Source organism: Patagioenas fasciata, chromosome 24 (assembly GCF_037038585.1).
Source record: "Patagioenas fasciata isolate bPatFas1 chromosome 24, bPatFas1.hap1, whole genome shotgun sequence".
NCBI lineage: Eukaryota > Metazoa > Chordata > Aves > Columbiformes > Columbidae > Patagioenas > Patagioenas fasciata.
This window is the reverse complement of record NC_092543.1, coordinates 6,669,304-6,684,642: the sequence shown is the minus strand read 5'-3', so window position 1 is coordinate 6,684,642 and position 15,339 is coordinate 6,669,304. Positions and strand designations below refer to the sequence as shown.

General features: G+C 54.9%; 1 protein-coding gene across 4 annotated transcripts in view; it reads left to right on the top strand.

Annotated features, from left to right (window-relative positions):
• The first annotated feature begins 619 nt into the window (after positions 1-619).
• Positions 620-15,339, top strand: part of NECTIN1 (nectin cell adhesion molecule 1) — a 94,500-nt gene continuing 79,780 nt past the window's right edge. The window contains exon 1 of one of the 4 annotated variants that reach the window (XM_071798903.1): positions 620-1,287. In XM_071798903.1, coding sequence (XP_071655004.1) covers positions 1,206-1,287 — 82 coding nt within the window. In that variant the 5' untranslated portion in view covers positions 620-1,205. The remainder of the gene's footprint in view (positions 1,288-15,339) is intronic. The other 3 variants (XM_065855806.2, XM_071798904.1, XM_065855807.2) reach the window with 3 other exon arrangements.

Genomic DNA, 15,339 nt, shown 5'->3' with positions numbered 1-15,339 from the left:
CACACAGTTTCTGCGAGGTATTTTTATATGGCATATCAATGGCCAGATAGGTAGGCTGCTGCCACTGCCAGCAGCCATGGCCCAGGCATTCCACCATCCGTAAGGGAATTCCGAAAACAAGTCTCTCGAGTCCACAAAACCTGGGTGCAGAAAAACAGCCGAAAAGCACCTTAGGAAACCGACAGAGAGGTGCCCTGGGTTCCGAGATTGTCCCCCGCACGCACGCCGGACACCCGCCGAACAAAAGACAGCTGCCAACAGCAGCCGGCTGGAGGGGAGAGGAGGCGAGGGGCGAGGCGGGGGCACCCTGCCCTCTCCCCTCCCGCGGGGCCGCGGCGGGCAGACCCCGCAGCCGGGCGCACCCCGCAGCCGGGCGCGGCCCCGCGAAGCGGCGATCCCCGCGGCGCCGGAGCGCGGCCCGCGGTGGCGGCAGCCCGGGCTGCGCGGCAGGCAAGGGGTTAACGCTGCGCCCTCCTTCCGCTGTGCACTGACATCACGCAGGAGAGGGGGAGCGCCGCCCCGCCCGGGACTGTGTGCGTGTGCGAGCGACCGTGCCGCGCAGCCCGGGCAGCCCGCGTCCCCCGCCCCGCGGCCGGCCCGCTGCCGCCGCCCCCCGCCCGGCCATGGAGCACCGCAGCCGGCCCGCTGCCGCCGCCACCTCCGCCGCCTGAGCGCCGCCGGCGGCCCGCGAAGCGGAGGGCAGGCAGCGGGCGGGGGCTGCCGAGCCCCGCCGCCGGAGCCACGGGACCGCCGCGCTGCGAGCGGCGGCATCAGCCCGCGGAGGGCTCTCCCTCGCTTTTCTTTATTTGTTCTTCCTCCCCCCAGTCTTCCTTTTTTTTTTTTTCCAAATTACATTTCCCCCCTCCCTTTCTCACTCGCCCAGCTCTGCGGACGAGCTCGCTCCGGGAGGGAGGCACCGCGCTGCCGCGCCGCCCGCAGCCGGCCGGAGCGCCCCGCGCCCGCGGAGAGGGGCTCCGCGCCCCGCCGAGCCCCAGGGCCCCATCGGATGTGCGGAGCGTACCTCCGGCCGCCCGTCCTCCCGCCGGCTCGCCTGCTGGGCGCGCCACCTCTTTGTCCTCCTGCACCTACATTTTTTAAACCTTTTTTTTTAAAGCAGACCTGAAAAATCACTGAAGGCGGGAAGGGTGGGGGGGCCCAGGGACGCTACCAGACCGACCCCTGCCCATTTCTTCTAAGGAACTCTCATGGCTTCACAGCTGCAGACAAGTTGCTGTGCATCTTGGTGGACTATCGGAGTTTGCATCCTGGCGGCCGCGCTCCTACCAGGTGAGCCGCTGCCAGTCGGTCCCCCCGGGGGCGGTGGGCTCTGCCGGAGCGCTGCGGGGGTCGGGGCAGCCCCTGAGGGGTGCCGACGGGGGGAAGGGGTGCGGGAAGGGCTGTGGAGAGGCGGGGAAGGATGGGATCGGCTTTTTGGGGTGCCCGTCCAGGTCTGGAGCAGGTGTGGAAGCATCTGCGTGAGGGTGGGAGAAAATCGGGGACGATTTCATCCTTGGCTTGGAGAGGAACAACACACGATTGTTTGTTTTGGAAGCAGCTGCAGGCAGTGGGCTCCGGAGTCCTGGGAGCTGAGGCGGTTTGTTTGCTTTTTGGATCGAGCAGCGTCTAGCGAGGCATAGCAGCCAGGCTTCCCGGGAAAGGGAGCCACAGGGCTGGGTAATGAGCACAGATGTTTCGGAAGGAGAGATGGAAGGTTTCAGCTGTCCAGCATCCCTAAAACCCCCACTCTCCTCAACACAAACACTTCCTACGGGCTCTTTTGCAGAGAGATTGGATTGCTTGCAGTTTTCAGACCTTCCTTTCAATGCTTTTACACTTGGATGCCTGATGGCATCTGATCCATCCCTTTGGTTTTGATCCATCCCTGGAAAGGAGGAGATGGGCAAAGATTTGGGTTGACTTCTCCGCAGCTCATTCGAACTGCCCTGGTGGCTGCAGAACAGCCCGTGTGTCCCCACCCCAGGGCTTGGTCCTGCCCTGGGCTCTAGCACAGCTCTTGGGAACGGGAGAGTGACCCACTTTATCCAGTGCCCTGGGGGAGACTCTTATTCTGCTCCAGTGCAGAACGGGTTAATGCCATGCTGGAGGGCTTTCTGTTGGAGACATGGAAGGGGGACCAGTGTTTGGGTTTACAGAGCTTGTGAATGAACTGAGAAACGCAAATAGAAATGGTTTTTGCCTTTCTGAGGCTGGGCTCTTGGTGGCTGCCTCCGGAGTGCATGGCAGCGGGCACGTGTGCCACCCCCAGGCCATCGTCCAGCCTTCTGCAGGGGTCAGAGACAGCCTGTGCCTGCAGAAGGAGGGGGTCTGCAGCTGGAGAGGAGAGGTTGCAGGGAAGGCAGGGTGGAATTGCCTCTGCTCCTCTCACTGGGCTGGGGCAGCATCCTGGAAGAGCAGCCAGGCTGGCTGGGCTGTGACTCTGAGATGAGGTCTGGGCCAAAAGACTGACCATCCAAGCCAATGCCAGGGCCCAGGGTTCCCTGGTGCTAGCAAAGATGGAGATTATAACATCCACAGCATGAGGAGAAATCAGCAGAGCACACTGGATGGTCCAGCTAATATGGATGAGGACAGAGGTGAAACGGGAGGGAGTAGTGGTCAAGAAACCAGCAAGACTTTGAGAGGGAAAAGGTTAACAGAGTGATGAGAAACAAGGTACGGGCATACCTGTGTATTCCCAGAACAAAAAGGTCTGCTGTGCATCGCAAAAAGAGGTGATGGAAGGGACAGCCTTGGGCTCCCTGCACTGCTCTGTGCTTCCAGGCAGGTGCCTGCCTGGCTGAGCTCTGGCTCCTCACAAGGAGGCTTGGAACTTTCCCTGTCATTCTTCCCCTGGTGTTCCCTCCTCACCCCTCTACCGGGGCAGCCCCATGCAGGACGCCCTCCCCACAACCCGTGGGAAGGGCACTGGAGGTGCTATACTGCTGTGGTGACTGTCCTGAGTACATGAAAAGAGGTTTATGCTCCTCTAGTCCCTCTAGGAATTGCTTTCACCAAGGAGACACACAGCTAGCGACCCTGGGGCAGCCTGGCATCTCACCTTGTCGAAAGAGACATTTTTTTCCCCCCGCTTATTCTATTTCTGGCTGTTCTCGAGGCTTTGCTGCCAGCAGCCAGGCAGTCTCGTCTCCTGCCACTCCGCAGCAGCCCCGTAGTTTGTCTTGCACTGTCCCGCTGGCAGCTCTGCCAGCACAAGCCAGTGGTGCATCTCGTGGTGCCTTGCCAAGGAAGGGGTACAGCCAGCCCTGCAATGCTCCGCGAACGCAATCCTTCCCGACCACTGTCCGTTATCACCAAGTACCCTGGAGCCTGTGTGGGCGAGACTCTGGCTGGACCAGTTTAGTGGTGAATGCTCCACATTGGCAGGAATGATTGATCTGATATTATGCATTTATTCATTTGTTCGTTTCATTCATCTGCGCACCTGCCTGTGCTGTGGATGAGTCCCAGGGCTGCAGGGAAAGACCAGCACAATGCTGTGCGAGATGCTGCACAAAGGCTCAGCAGACTGACAGTCCTTACTAAACCACAGGTCTGAATGCAATACTGAGGCGGGGAGTTCCTCAAGTTCACAATCCATTGTGTCAGAATCAGCTGAGCATGTTTATATATATATACATATGTAAGCTTTGGACACAGACAGGCTTGCTTATCAAGGACAAGGGGTGAGGGGAACTTAGGATCCTATATTATAAGAGAATTAGTAGCTGTGGACTTTGTTGGAAAATGCAGTTTGGTACCTAGTACCCAAGAGGGATTGGAGGAGGGCAGGAGACACCACCTGCTTTCTGGAAAACCTTTCATGCTCATCTGATAAATGCCATTTCATTTTGTTCCTGTCCACGTATACTACCACCCCTTGTGACAATGTTAGCTTTTTTTCTGATAAGGAAATCAAAGTTCCCTGCTGTAAAAGCTGTACGGCATCGCCTACAAAAATCTGCGGTACTAATTGTCTTTAATGTGATCGGCTCAATTGTCCAGAACGGATTCAATTCAGGATTCCTGCAGCCTTCCATGCAGATCTGCCTGCCTGTCCGTTTGGAACCCTTAACTAGGTATCAACTCAGGCTTCGGCATTAGGGCTTCAGGACATTAATATGAACAGGGGTTATTGAAAAGCTGTGGGGTACCGGGGAGGAGAGATCCTAGGTGGCTGATCCTCAGAGGTTAGGAACACTCGTGGTTACATTTACGCTTTACAAGGCTTAACAATCTGTCTGTTTATCCCCGCCATGAAACTCGGTACAGCTTGAGGTGCAACCATGCAGAGCAGAGGCATTCATCTTGTGCTTGGTCCTGCATCTGCAGATCCGGGCCTCTATTTCCCAACGCTCCCCTCCGTCTGGGCACGAATTCCTGTCTGCTATCACTGGGCTACCTCTGGGGCTCTGAGAGGGGCCTGTGAGTCTTTCTTTGCAAAGCGCTTTGAGATCCTCAGCAGGGGATATCTGGAGAGGTGTTCGAAGCTTTGACATGGGGTTTTTCTGTCGTGGTACTTGAAAGAAGCATTGGCTAAGCTGTAGTGACCCGGAGGCCTTGGGTCAAACTTGGCTGCAGCCGGAGGCAGGGCTCCTTTTTGGGGAGGTACGACAGCTCTCCTGAGTGTTAGGAACAGTCAAAGTGTGTCGCTGCAGGATCTGGTCCATCTTGTGCTCTTATGGAGATGCTTTAATATCCCAAAGGACCTTCCAAGAGGCAAAAAGTTGCCAGAGCTTTTTTCAGCCTTTGGTTTGAATTCTTAGTGGTTCCTTTTTCTTCCCTGCACCTGTTTCCTCCCAAAGCTCAGAAACAACATCATCAGGCTATTTCAGGAAGGAAAAGTACGTCTTTTGCTGATATTTTCTCATTAAACCTCGCTGTTGCAGTGGAACCGACCCATTAGAGTTTTAACCTGGCATGAGCTGATGAGCTCATGTATGTGTCAGTGTGGTTGAGGCGTATGAGAGCGAGCTCAGCCCACAAGCAGGAGGGTGTTTGCCCCATGGCCAGAGCCGGGGGATGGCCACGGTTAATGCTATTTGCTCTCTGAACCAGCAGCATTAATCAAACAAGAGTTCCCAGCCCAGTGCACATGGATCCATTTGCAAAGAGAAGTACAGAAGCAGGGGCATTATCGCATCCAGCAACACATTCAGCGCAAGGCAAATGCCTGCAATTAACTGGTGGCTGCCGAGATGCCGATGCTGGCGCAGCCCGGCACATCTCTCCTCGCATCGCCCCTCCTCTGGGCTGCTGTGCCAGCCACAAAGCCAAGTGTACAGGGAGGCACCAGAAGGATCCTGTGGGCACCGCTCCCTCCTCAGCTGAATCACGGAGGGAACCAGAAGAGCTGGTTGTCGTGACCTGCTTTCCAAGCCTACATTTCCACTTGCACCCCTTGCCCTCTGCTAGTGCCGCTAAGGCTGGGGACAAGGAGGCCAGCCCGTCATAAGGCGCGGGGAGAGCGGCGAGTGGCCACCACTAGCCAGGGAAGGGCTCTTTCCCACCTCCGGCGCCCAGGGGAGTTACACAGCATCACCTGCGGACAGGAATGTGGGAAGGTGGTGGAGCAGTGCCAGGGGAAGTCAGGCTGTGAATGCTGCAGGGCTGAGTTGCCGTGTCCTCAGATGGATGGCCACCATCCCCAGGGCCGCTGAGAAAAGGTTCACGTCTTGCGACATCATTGCTTGAGGTCGCGATGACTCTTGCTCAGTCCTTTTCACATGCCAGCAAGGCACACTGGTGCAAAATCAGAAACGAATGAGGGACAAAGCTACTCCAATCTGAGTGACCCTAGAGATCTTCTTGCTTTTTCAAAGGTGTCAGATTGAATCGGTGAGTTGGTGCCGCCAGCCACGGGAGCTGGGACCCAGTTTGCATTTGAGACACCTGTTGTGTTAATTACCAGAGCCCAGCCATCCCAGCGCAGAGAATTCAGAGCTCTCCCTAACCCAGATTATTGTTTCAGGTGAAAATTTGTTTAACTAAGGAGGGAAACCTCTCATGATACATCCCCTTGCTTTTCTCCTGGCTGCTGGTGAGCTGCAGATATTCTCCTGGCCTTACAGTTTTCTTTGCTTCTCCAGTGAAGGTTTTGGTTGATGCACATACCCTCCCAGCTTGGTTTTCAAGGGAAATACCCAGCCCCATAGCAAAAGAGAAATTCCTGACCAAACTGCTCAAAGGCAGAAGTGTTGTCCATGAGAGGAAGGACAGTTTCACCTCGCTCTGTGAGCAGAAGCCCCTAGCAGACAGACAGGCACCTCCCTATCCTTCCACTGTGCCACCATGCAAGGTTTGAAGTCCTGCATGTACAATCTTGTCTCCATCACACACAGAAATGGGAAGCAAAAGTTGCAGATGCAAGGGCTGCCCTTCCCAGCACTGCGTTATTTTATATGCCCCATGCTGTCATTTCCGTGTGACCCTGCCTGATGGGCACCCCAGGACGCATAGGGAGTTTAGCACCTTGCTGTTCATTCACTGCCTCTCCCCGTCTCTGGGGCTGATGCAGCCATTCACACAGGCTGGCATCGTAAAGCTGCGGCAGCTCTCGGCTCTGCAGCAATCCCAAGGCAGATGAACAGCAGCTACTGGGCATGAGAGGGGGAGAGAGCGAGCTTCAGTCCCGTGCTGTTTGCCCAGCCAGGAGGACAGGGGTCCCAGGCTGGGGAGGCTGCTCGTGCCCTGCAGCAACCGAGGCCAGGTGGAGTCTGGCCAGCGGTTTCTTGTCCCTTCAGCATCTTTGTGGCGCACTGGGGATGGATGGGAGGAACTGACCCAACTTGATGAACCATCACTTCTCCATTCCCCCATGATAAAGCTGTCCCTGCAGGAGGTTTATAATCCTACTTTGACATTATTTGGTGCGATGCAGGAAGAAAGCCTTTCTAAGCACTCTCCACCCAACTCTGCCTCTCTCCCTCACCTGCCCTCCTTGGCTGTGAGCCAGTCCTGTTGGATACTGGTGCACAGCACTGCTTTCCATCCTTATTCAACCTACAGGTGGGCAGGGAAGAGCTTAAGGAAAGGCAAGATCTGTGTGGCACGGATGGGGTTTTCTGTTCCCCATTCCAGCCTGTTTGCCTTTCTGGAAATAGCAAAGTGCCTCCATCTGCTCCCGATCATGCAGGGATGCTACAGAAGGACCTGCAAATCACATCATTGCCTTGAAGCAGCGGCAGGTACCAGATGGACCACCTGGCTATGAGACAGCAGGTGCTCCCAAGCCTGGTTAGTCAAGAGGACTCTGCCTCCATCTCTCTTCTCAGCAATTCTCTGTCTACCTGGGGAAACGCCTTAATCAGACCGATCAGGAGTCTGTTTTCCCTTTCCCGTGGGAGATCCGTTTCCCCCCTGTGCTGAGGCACCCGGAGGTTGCAGAGGGTCCCTGCAGCTCAGAGCCAGCGGCTGACATCCAGCGGTTCTGCTCTGGTGGCAGGCGAACGCGGTTCCCAGCACAAAGGGCTGTCTGTGCGGGGCACAGGGTGGCGCAGAGCACTGCGCGGCCACCTGAGAGCAAAACCGGCCTTGTTCTCTGTGTGAGGCTAAAGACATGGTACCAATATAGGCCACTGCAGCGGACGGTCTGTAGCCACATCATGTGGATCCAGGGGGGACACTGGATTTCACCCAGCCTATAAGGTATCTATTTTTCTTGTACTGAGGATCCCACACTTGGCAAAACCACGTTTCGCTTCTTATGCCCTGGCAAGATACCCTCTGGACCAAGAGGGATGCTGCTTGAGAAGCTTTTCACTCTCCCTAGGAAGGACAGCCCGAGGGGGAGGCTGCGGGCAGATTCTGGCTGTGGACTCAGGGTCTGATGGTAATGGGCAGAAGAGGTTGTTGGGACTCAAGAGCTCAAGCAGAGACCTATAATTAGAGGTTGTTGTGCTGACTGTCCTAGCAAAGCCAGGGGTTACGAGCAGTCCATCATGGGCAAAAGTCGTAGACTTAGGGGAGAGTTTATTATGATGAACAGGGTTTACTGGGAGGCACTTACAGAGAGCTGGATAGTTTGGGAGAAAGGTCAGGGTTTCTGTCACTGTCTTCTCCAGGTTTCTGTGCAGAGCAGCTTGATACATGATGGCCGGTGCGAAGGGCTGTGTCACTCAGGGCAGCAAGGGACGAATGAACCCTGCCCCATCCTTGAACAGCCCAAACAAATGAGCTGGCCGAGCCCAGCGACCAGGGCTGGGTGAGCTATCAGCACACTGGAGTCCTACCTCACCCCCCACCCAAACACGGGGCCGTGAAGGAGGTTCCTCCTGCCTTGAGACATCTCACCCTCCCACTGGGACAGGACTGGAAATAAAGGCATTGACCATATGAAGCCTGCAGTTGGGAACAGAAGGCAGCAGCTAGTGGTTTGGTGGCGCAGAGCAGAGACAACTCTGCAAGCTGTACATTACTGGACCCGTTCATGCTCTTCCCCTTGTCAGCTGCAGCAGCGCAGTGGCCGAGGACCAGGCTGCGGGAAGGGGTATTTTCTGGGTGCGGGGAGAACCAAGGCTGTGCCCATTTATGGTCATTCAGGATCAGGGATGTGTTGCACAGCAGCATCCTTGCCATGCTGTAATTTATATCAGCTGCCACAGTTTCCATTGGATACGGGACCCCTCTTGGCTCTACAGGCAGTGCTGCTGGGTGCTGTTAGTCCGTGCATGGCACCCCGCAGCTGAACATGCTGGAGCTCTGTGTATTTTACTTGAGAAGGATGAGTTCATTTTGTGTACCGAGAGGCTGAGACGCAGGTGGTAGGTGCTGAAGCAAGAGCAGCCTCAGACCAGCCCAGCATCCAAATCTACAAGGCACCTATCGTGACAACTTCAAAGCCAAGTGCTGTGCTTGTTGTGTCGTGTTGGTAAAGCACATGGCATCTTATGAAAGGCTTTAGAAAAGGCTCCTTGCTTTTCTCTTTGAGGCCATGGTTATGAAAGACACTTGTGCTCCAACACATGAATCAACACCTGTGTTGTGAAGTGCCACCTCTGTCCTGGAGTTTGCCCCTGTGCAGGCACGTCCACCCCGCTGCCAGCGCTCCCCTTTCCCTGAGCTCGCATTGCTTTTCTGCTGTCTCCCTGGGGGAAGCAGGGAGAGGAGGGTGGCAAGGGGACCTGCTGCTGTCCCTTGTGCCACCTGTGGCAGCCCCTCTTGCAGGTCGTGCTGCCCACCTGCTGCTGGGGACGCGAGACCCAGGTCTACAGGGCAGCAGCAACGTTCTCCTTACTGCAGGGCCCAAGGGCTGGGGCAGCCCCTGAACGTCCGCTGGGCACCACAACAGCGGAGAGGGCTTGCAGGGGAGCAGGGAGAGGCCAGGAGCTGTGTGTGTGCAAGTTTTATAAAGAGGCTTTTGCTGGTGATGAGGCTGATCTCGCCAAGCATATCTCATGTGCTTGGGTTCAGCAAGAACCCAGAGAAAGTGGGGGAGGGCTTACTGGGATCTCCTTGCAGAGGGAGTGATTACAGTGTGCTCTGATCTTTAGAGGCGGCTTATTTGGCGATTTGCTTGATGCTCTGCTGCCTAATGGGTGTGCTCATGCATCCCTTTGATAGGAGCTGAATAAGATCCTTTTGGGATGATGACAACAGTCCTGGGAAGGGATGGGAGGGAGAGAGGCTTGTACAGAGCACAGCTTGTAAAAGGGGGAATGTTCTCAGTGCCTACAGACCCGGGAGGGAATTAGGAGCAGGACTGAGTTTGGCAGAGGAAAAGCTGCGGTGTTTGCAGGGGAAGGCAGTGCTCTGGCAGTTTATCTTTGGGTCCTGAGAACTCTCACATCATCACACCTCCTGCTGCCACGCAGCATCGTTCAACCCGGGATCAGTCGACCTGTGATCAGTCGACCTGTGATCAGTCGACCTGTGATCAGTCAGCCGTTGACAAGATTTCCCCACCCCGCGCAGGGAAGGAAGCACCAACCAACTGGAGAAAGGAAAACCGGGCTGGCCATCCTGCAGAGGCCGATGCATGGGTTTCCCAGCCCCAAAGCAATGGTGGCCTTGCCGTGCAGAACGGCTGGAACACGCTGCTCCAGCAAGCAAAGCACCACGTGAGGCTCTGCCTGGCTCTGACTCCAGGGCCACGTCCTTCAGCTGACATCCACCAGCAGGTCCCTGTGCCTTGGTGTTCCTTCCCCGCTGTGTTTGGTTAACATGCTCCAGCTCTTGGCCCAGCAAACCAGGCTTCTGTTCCCATGAGGGTGCCGCTCCGTAGAGACAAGTCATCTCCTATGGGACATTATCCCAGACACCAAGTAAGCAGGGACAGTGCAGGAGTCACCCTGCAGCATTCGGAGGAGCTGATGTGTGTGTGATTCAGCTGGGAACTGAACGAGCAATTTGCCAGCGAAAGAACCCTTATCCCCTGCCTCTCTCCAGCCCCCAATCCTTCTGGGAGTTTGATTTCTCAGCCTACAACAGAAGGGTGGTGGTAGGAATGAATTTTCTGGGGCTAGTATTCCCAGCTATCACACTATATAAATAAAATTGTTTCTTTCTTTCTTGGTGTGGCAGGAACAGACTTTCAAAAATGTACCCTGATTTTTAAATACCCTTTTCGCCTGTGGTGTAAATACTAAAATGTGTTTTTTCTCTCTCTTCTCTCCCGGAGTTTAAAAATATCGCTAGCCTGGGGAGGTGCATCTTTCAGTGAGATTTATAATGGTTGCTCTCAAGTGATGTGGAAAATGAGCCTCCCTCTGCCCCATCCAGCCTGGCACCTTCCAAGAATTTATTTCCTTTATTTGCGTGAGCCTAAGAATACTTAGAGGCTGCATCTCCGCCCAAGCACTCTAATTATTTAAGTTTTGTTTATGGCCGCTCTCTGGGGAGCTGAGTAGGTCCAGGCTGCTGATCCTTCCCTCGCCTGGGTAATTCAGCCCTGCATTACTGCCGTTTGATAATGACCAACAAATCACAGATGCTGTATCTGTTGCCCTCTCTGTATCACCCTGGCTCCGTAAATTGGCTGAGCCTTTGCAGCTGGTGTGAGCACAGCGTGCGTGGCCTCTCCCCGGCAGGGCTGCTGTGCATGGAGAGCCCCCCAACCCCGCCTGCTCCAGGGGAATCCGTGGTCTCCGGACGCCACGTGGATCCCAGCGCCTCTGTTCTCATCACGCTCCATGATAAAGAGAGAGAGAGATTTTGATCACATTATGACAAGCAGCAGAGAGATGGGAGTGAAAGCTGCACTCCTACCTATTGTAATTCCAGTTAGCAGGGCTAACGTGGCCAAAGCCTGACAGTATTGATCCAAACTTTGTATGGGGAGAAGCTGTAATGCAGTTTTCAAAGGTCCCTGGGGCATGGGGCTGAGTTCATGTGCAGCTGTGGGGCAGGAGAGGGGAAGAAAGGTCTGTTTATAATGGAGCACATGAACAGGCAGCTGCATTTCACCATCTGAAATGCCAGAGCCAGCCTGGTATCTGAGCTCTCTCTAGGGCTGGACTGGCCTCCAAGTCCGTGCTGCAAACCCCCCTTGAACCATTTAGGACTTCTTTCTACCTGCATGATAATCAGGTCTTCTTGGTGTGCGTGTGGAATGAGTTTGTCAAGACTCAGTTTCTTCTCCAGACAGAATGTACCCAAGTGAAATAACCCAGCGCTGATGTCCCTGCTGGGGTACGAAACACAGGGCTGCAGGGGAAAGGGGAGGAAAGAAGCAAGGGGAGTTTTCCTCTTGCGCTTGAAGGTGTCTCCTCAAGGTCAGCGCTGAGCCGGGCTGGCAGAGGCTGTGTGTGCAGATGCTGTCTCAGCTGTACCCTTTCTGTGGCTAAGGGGAGCACTCCAATCTGCAGTTTTGCTGGTATCGATCCGAGACCTTTCAGTGGCTCTAAACTCACTTTGGAAATAAAAGCCTAAAATAATTATTTTTAGGTATATTTAATTTTGTTGTTGTTCTTGACGTCCCAACTGCTGCCATGCCCGTGGAATACCTCACCGTACCTCACTGGGAATGAGAGTATTTGCTGCCTCACACTGACTGCTACCAGGCCGTGAATCAGCTTTTACTTAAAGGGAAAGAATGTCCTGGACGTGATGGCAAAGGCAGGCTGAGCTCAGAAGCGCTGGCATCATTTCCTGGCTTTGCCATAAGCTCCCTGGAATACCCTTGGCTGGCTCGCTTCACCTCTATGCGCCTTTCCTTGTCAAAAGCTGCCGGTGACTGTCCCGCTCTTCTTTGCTCACATTGCCGTGTGTCTGCAGGGCTGTCCCGCTCTTCTTTGCTCACATTGCCGTGTGTCTGCAGGGCTGTCCTGCTCTTCTTTGCTCACATTGCCGTGTGTCTGCAGGGCTGTCCCGCTCTTCTTTGCTCACATTGCCGTGTGTCTTTATACAGGCAGGAGACCATTTGCAAAGCACAGGGCAAGGTGACTCCCCTTTATTTTGTCATTTTTTGTAGCAGCCAGGAACCGACAGCTCCTTACCCAGGGATTTTAGTAGACAAGAAATAGTTTTGCATAATGTACAAATATTCCGTCAGCACAAACACTGGATGCAGTTTCTTACTGTGTGACGTGTGGGTTGAAATCACGGAAGTGGGAGATTGTGGTCCATTGGCTCCTCTGCTTGGTTTAAGTCAAAGGCCTCTTGATTTCTCGCTCCGGTGGTTTGCATTTGGGTTCCTTCTGGTTTCCAGTCCCCATCTGGAGTGCCCTGCACACCCCTGCTGCCCTCCCGTCCCAGGGCAGGTCCCCCCGACAACGCACCGAGCAGGACAGGTGATGGGGGTTCACGCTGTGCCCTGGCCTGGCTGGATTTGCAGTCAATGTTGAGGCATTTACAGTGTTGTAAATCATCTGTTATCTGCAAGGTGTGTTGCTTTTGCCACTGATTTCCTAGGTGGCTGTGAGCAAGTTTCATAACACCTGAGCTGCTGCAGTGCAGGTAACAGAAATATCCCAACTTTGCATGAACAAGTGCTTCAAAAACTCTGTGGTCCTTCCGTAAGAGGGGGCAGGTAGCAGTGCAAACCCAGGCCCTATGAGCCATTCAACTTGTTTCACGTGCGAGCCATCACATGATACTGATTATAATTGCCTCAGACAGCAGATGGATTTAAACAAGTGTCTTTATGCTATAAAAGCTTTCTAGTCTATCTCCTCGGTAGATTACAATTTTAGCCATACGCAAGAGTCTATGGAATATTTGTGCCACAACTTGCCATTTCTTTTTGTGGCCACAGGAGCTGCAGGATGAATTGAAAGAGGGAAAGGGGGTTCATATGCAAGCTCCCTCGAAGCTTGGAGCTGGGACACTGTAGCTCAATGTAAAAGCAAGGAAGGCACAGCAAGTCCCTGCATCCCCCCCCTCCTTAGCCCTCCTACCCCAGCGTGCCCCAGCAAACCAGTCTGGGAGTGTTTCAGACTGGATGAGTTATTACAAAATCCTGGTCAGGACAGAGAGAGAGAAATGGAGGGTTTAAAGTTCAATAATTGTTAATTATTACCCAAGCTTCCCATGAGACTTTCTGGGAAAAAGACATGCCTCTCTTTTGCAAAGGTGTTTTGTGGAACATTAGTCTCTGTCCTGGCCATGCTGAGTTCTTTCTCTCTGCCTTCTTTCTGCCTCCAGTGGGATTAATAAAGAGCTGCTGGAGAGCTTCTTATCTCGCAGCTGAATAATGTTTGCTATACAGGGAGGGGAGGCAGCTTTGATCCGGGAAAGGGAGCACAGGGAAGAATAAGATGGGCTATTGGGGCAGGGGGAGGGTGTGGGCCAGGCTGGGCTGTGCTGGCGCGTGGGAAGCTGCTCCTGCACCCAACCTGTTCTGCAGAGAAAAGATGTGGGTTTCCAGGGCTTGTCGGGCTGGGGAAGGAAGGGCTGAACCCAGACGAGAAAAAAATCTGGGAACCTGCTCTGGAGGAGAGGAAGCAAAACAAGGGATGTTGCATTGTTCACACTGGGAGGCTGCAAAGCAGGAGCTCTCCCTGGCAGGCTCCTGCTCCCCATCCCTCACCAGCAAAAGTGGCCGCATCCAAGCTGGCACCAGCGTCCTCGCCGGGCGGGAGCCCAGAGGCGAAGGGCCACACCTGAGAGGCAGGACGGGCTCTCTCCTCCCTCTCCTCTCTTCTCACGGGTGTGGGCTGGGAGCCGGTTGGGTAGGGCTGGGCCCCCCAGGCCAGTATCTCTGTGAGCGTGCCAGGGCCACGGGAAAGGGAGCAGCTTGGCGCGGGAACGCTCGGCGCAGGGCGAAGCGATTGCCGTTAGGCAGGAGGGGGTTCGGCTCCCCGCTGCGCTCCGTGCAGCATCCCAACACACACATCTCTCGCCCTGGGACCGCCTGCTTTCCATCCCCAGCCTCGTCTGGCCCTCAAGCCCTGAGAAACACTGCTTCCCAGGTGGGATGAAAGCTCCTGGGACTCCATGGGCACCAAAAGCAGCCGTCTGCCCCCCCATGGATCTAGGGACAGGGCTGCAAAACTCGGCCATGATCCCCAGAGACTGAACTTGTCTGGAGCTGAGGAAGTTGTGATAATGGTGGTAACAGCTCCAAGACTGGCTCTGGAGAGCAAGTGTTGCTTTGGGGTTTTTCAGAAGCAAATGGGCCTGAGCAGTTCAGACAGGCTGTGCTAGGAGCTACGATTGCTAAAAGAAGAGCTGCTCCTTTTTTCTTTCTTGCGACAATGTTCCTTGCCCTCTTCAGCCTATGTTTCACCATAGCGAGTGTCCTTCCCCTCTGCAGGTCCAGGCAGCTTTGTAGGCTTTGATGTGTCATTTCACACCTGCTGCTTTTCCCCCAAAACGCAACCAGCTATGGGGCTGGCCACACCAAGCTGTATTGGGTTTGCAGCTCACTCTGCAAACCCAATGAAGTCTGTGCCCCTGAGAAACACCCTCATCTCTCCAGGTGCCTCTCTCGAATACTCCAGAGGAGTCATGGGTATCTCCAGGAGGGCTTAGACATTGTTTGTCTGCTCCAGAGCCCCACACCGCGGCCCCACGTGGGCAGGCTTGAGAGTTAATCCACAGGGAGATTAGTGGCTGAGTTTTATCTTCACCCACCCTGGTCCTCACCCCCATCTGCTCAGATGAATCCGTCTGGGAGATCCAGTACGGCTGTGCCAGCTGAGCCCTGCGCCCGATTGCTTCACACATGAAAAGGTCTGGTCCCCGCGCTCGCCCTCTGTGCAGTCCCCCTGTCCTAAGAGGTGAGGTTTGGTGAAGGGAGATGCTGCAGATGTCTGAGAAAACACGGCTTTTCCCGCGGCTGGAAACGTGCAGCTCATGGGATGGTGGGTCTCAGAGGGTTCATGCCCCTCCAGAGGGGGACATGCATGTCCTCCCCTCCCGCGAGGCCACCCCGAGGCGGCAGCAAGCCTGCGGATGTCACCA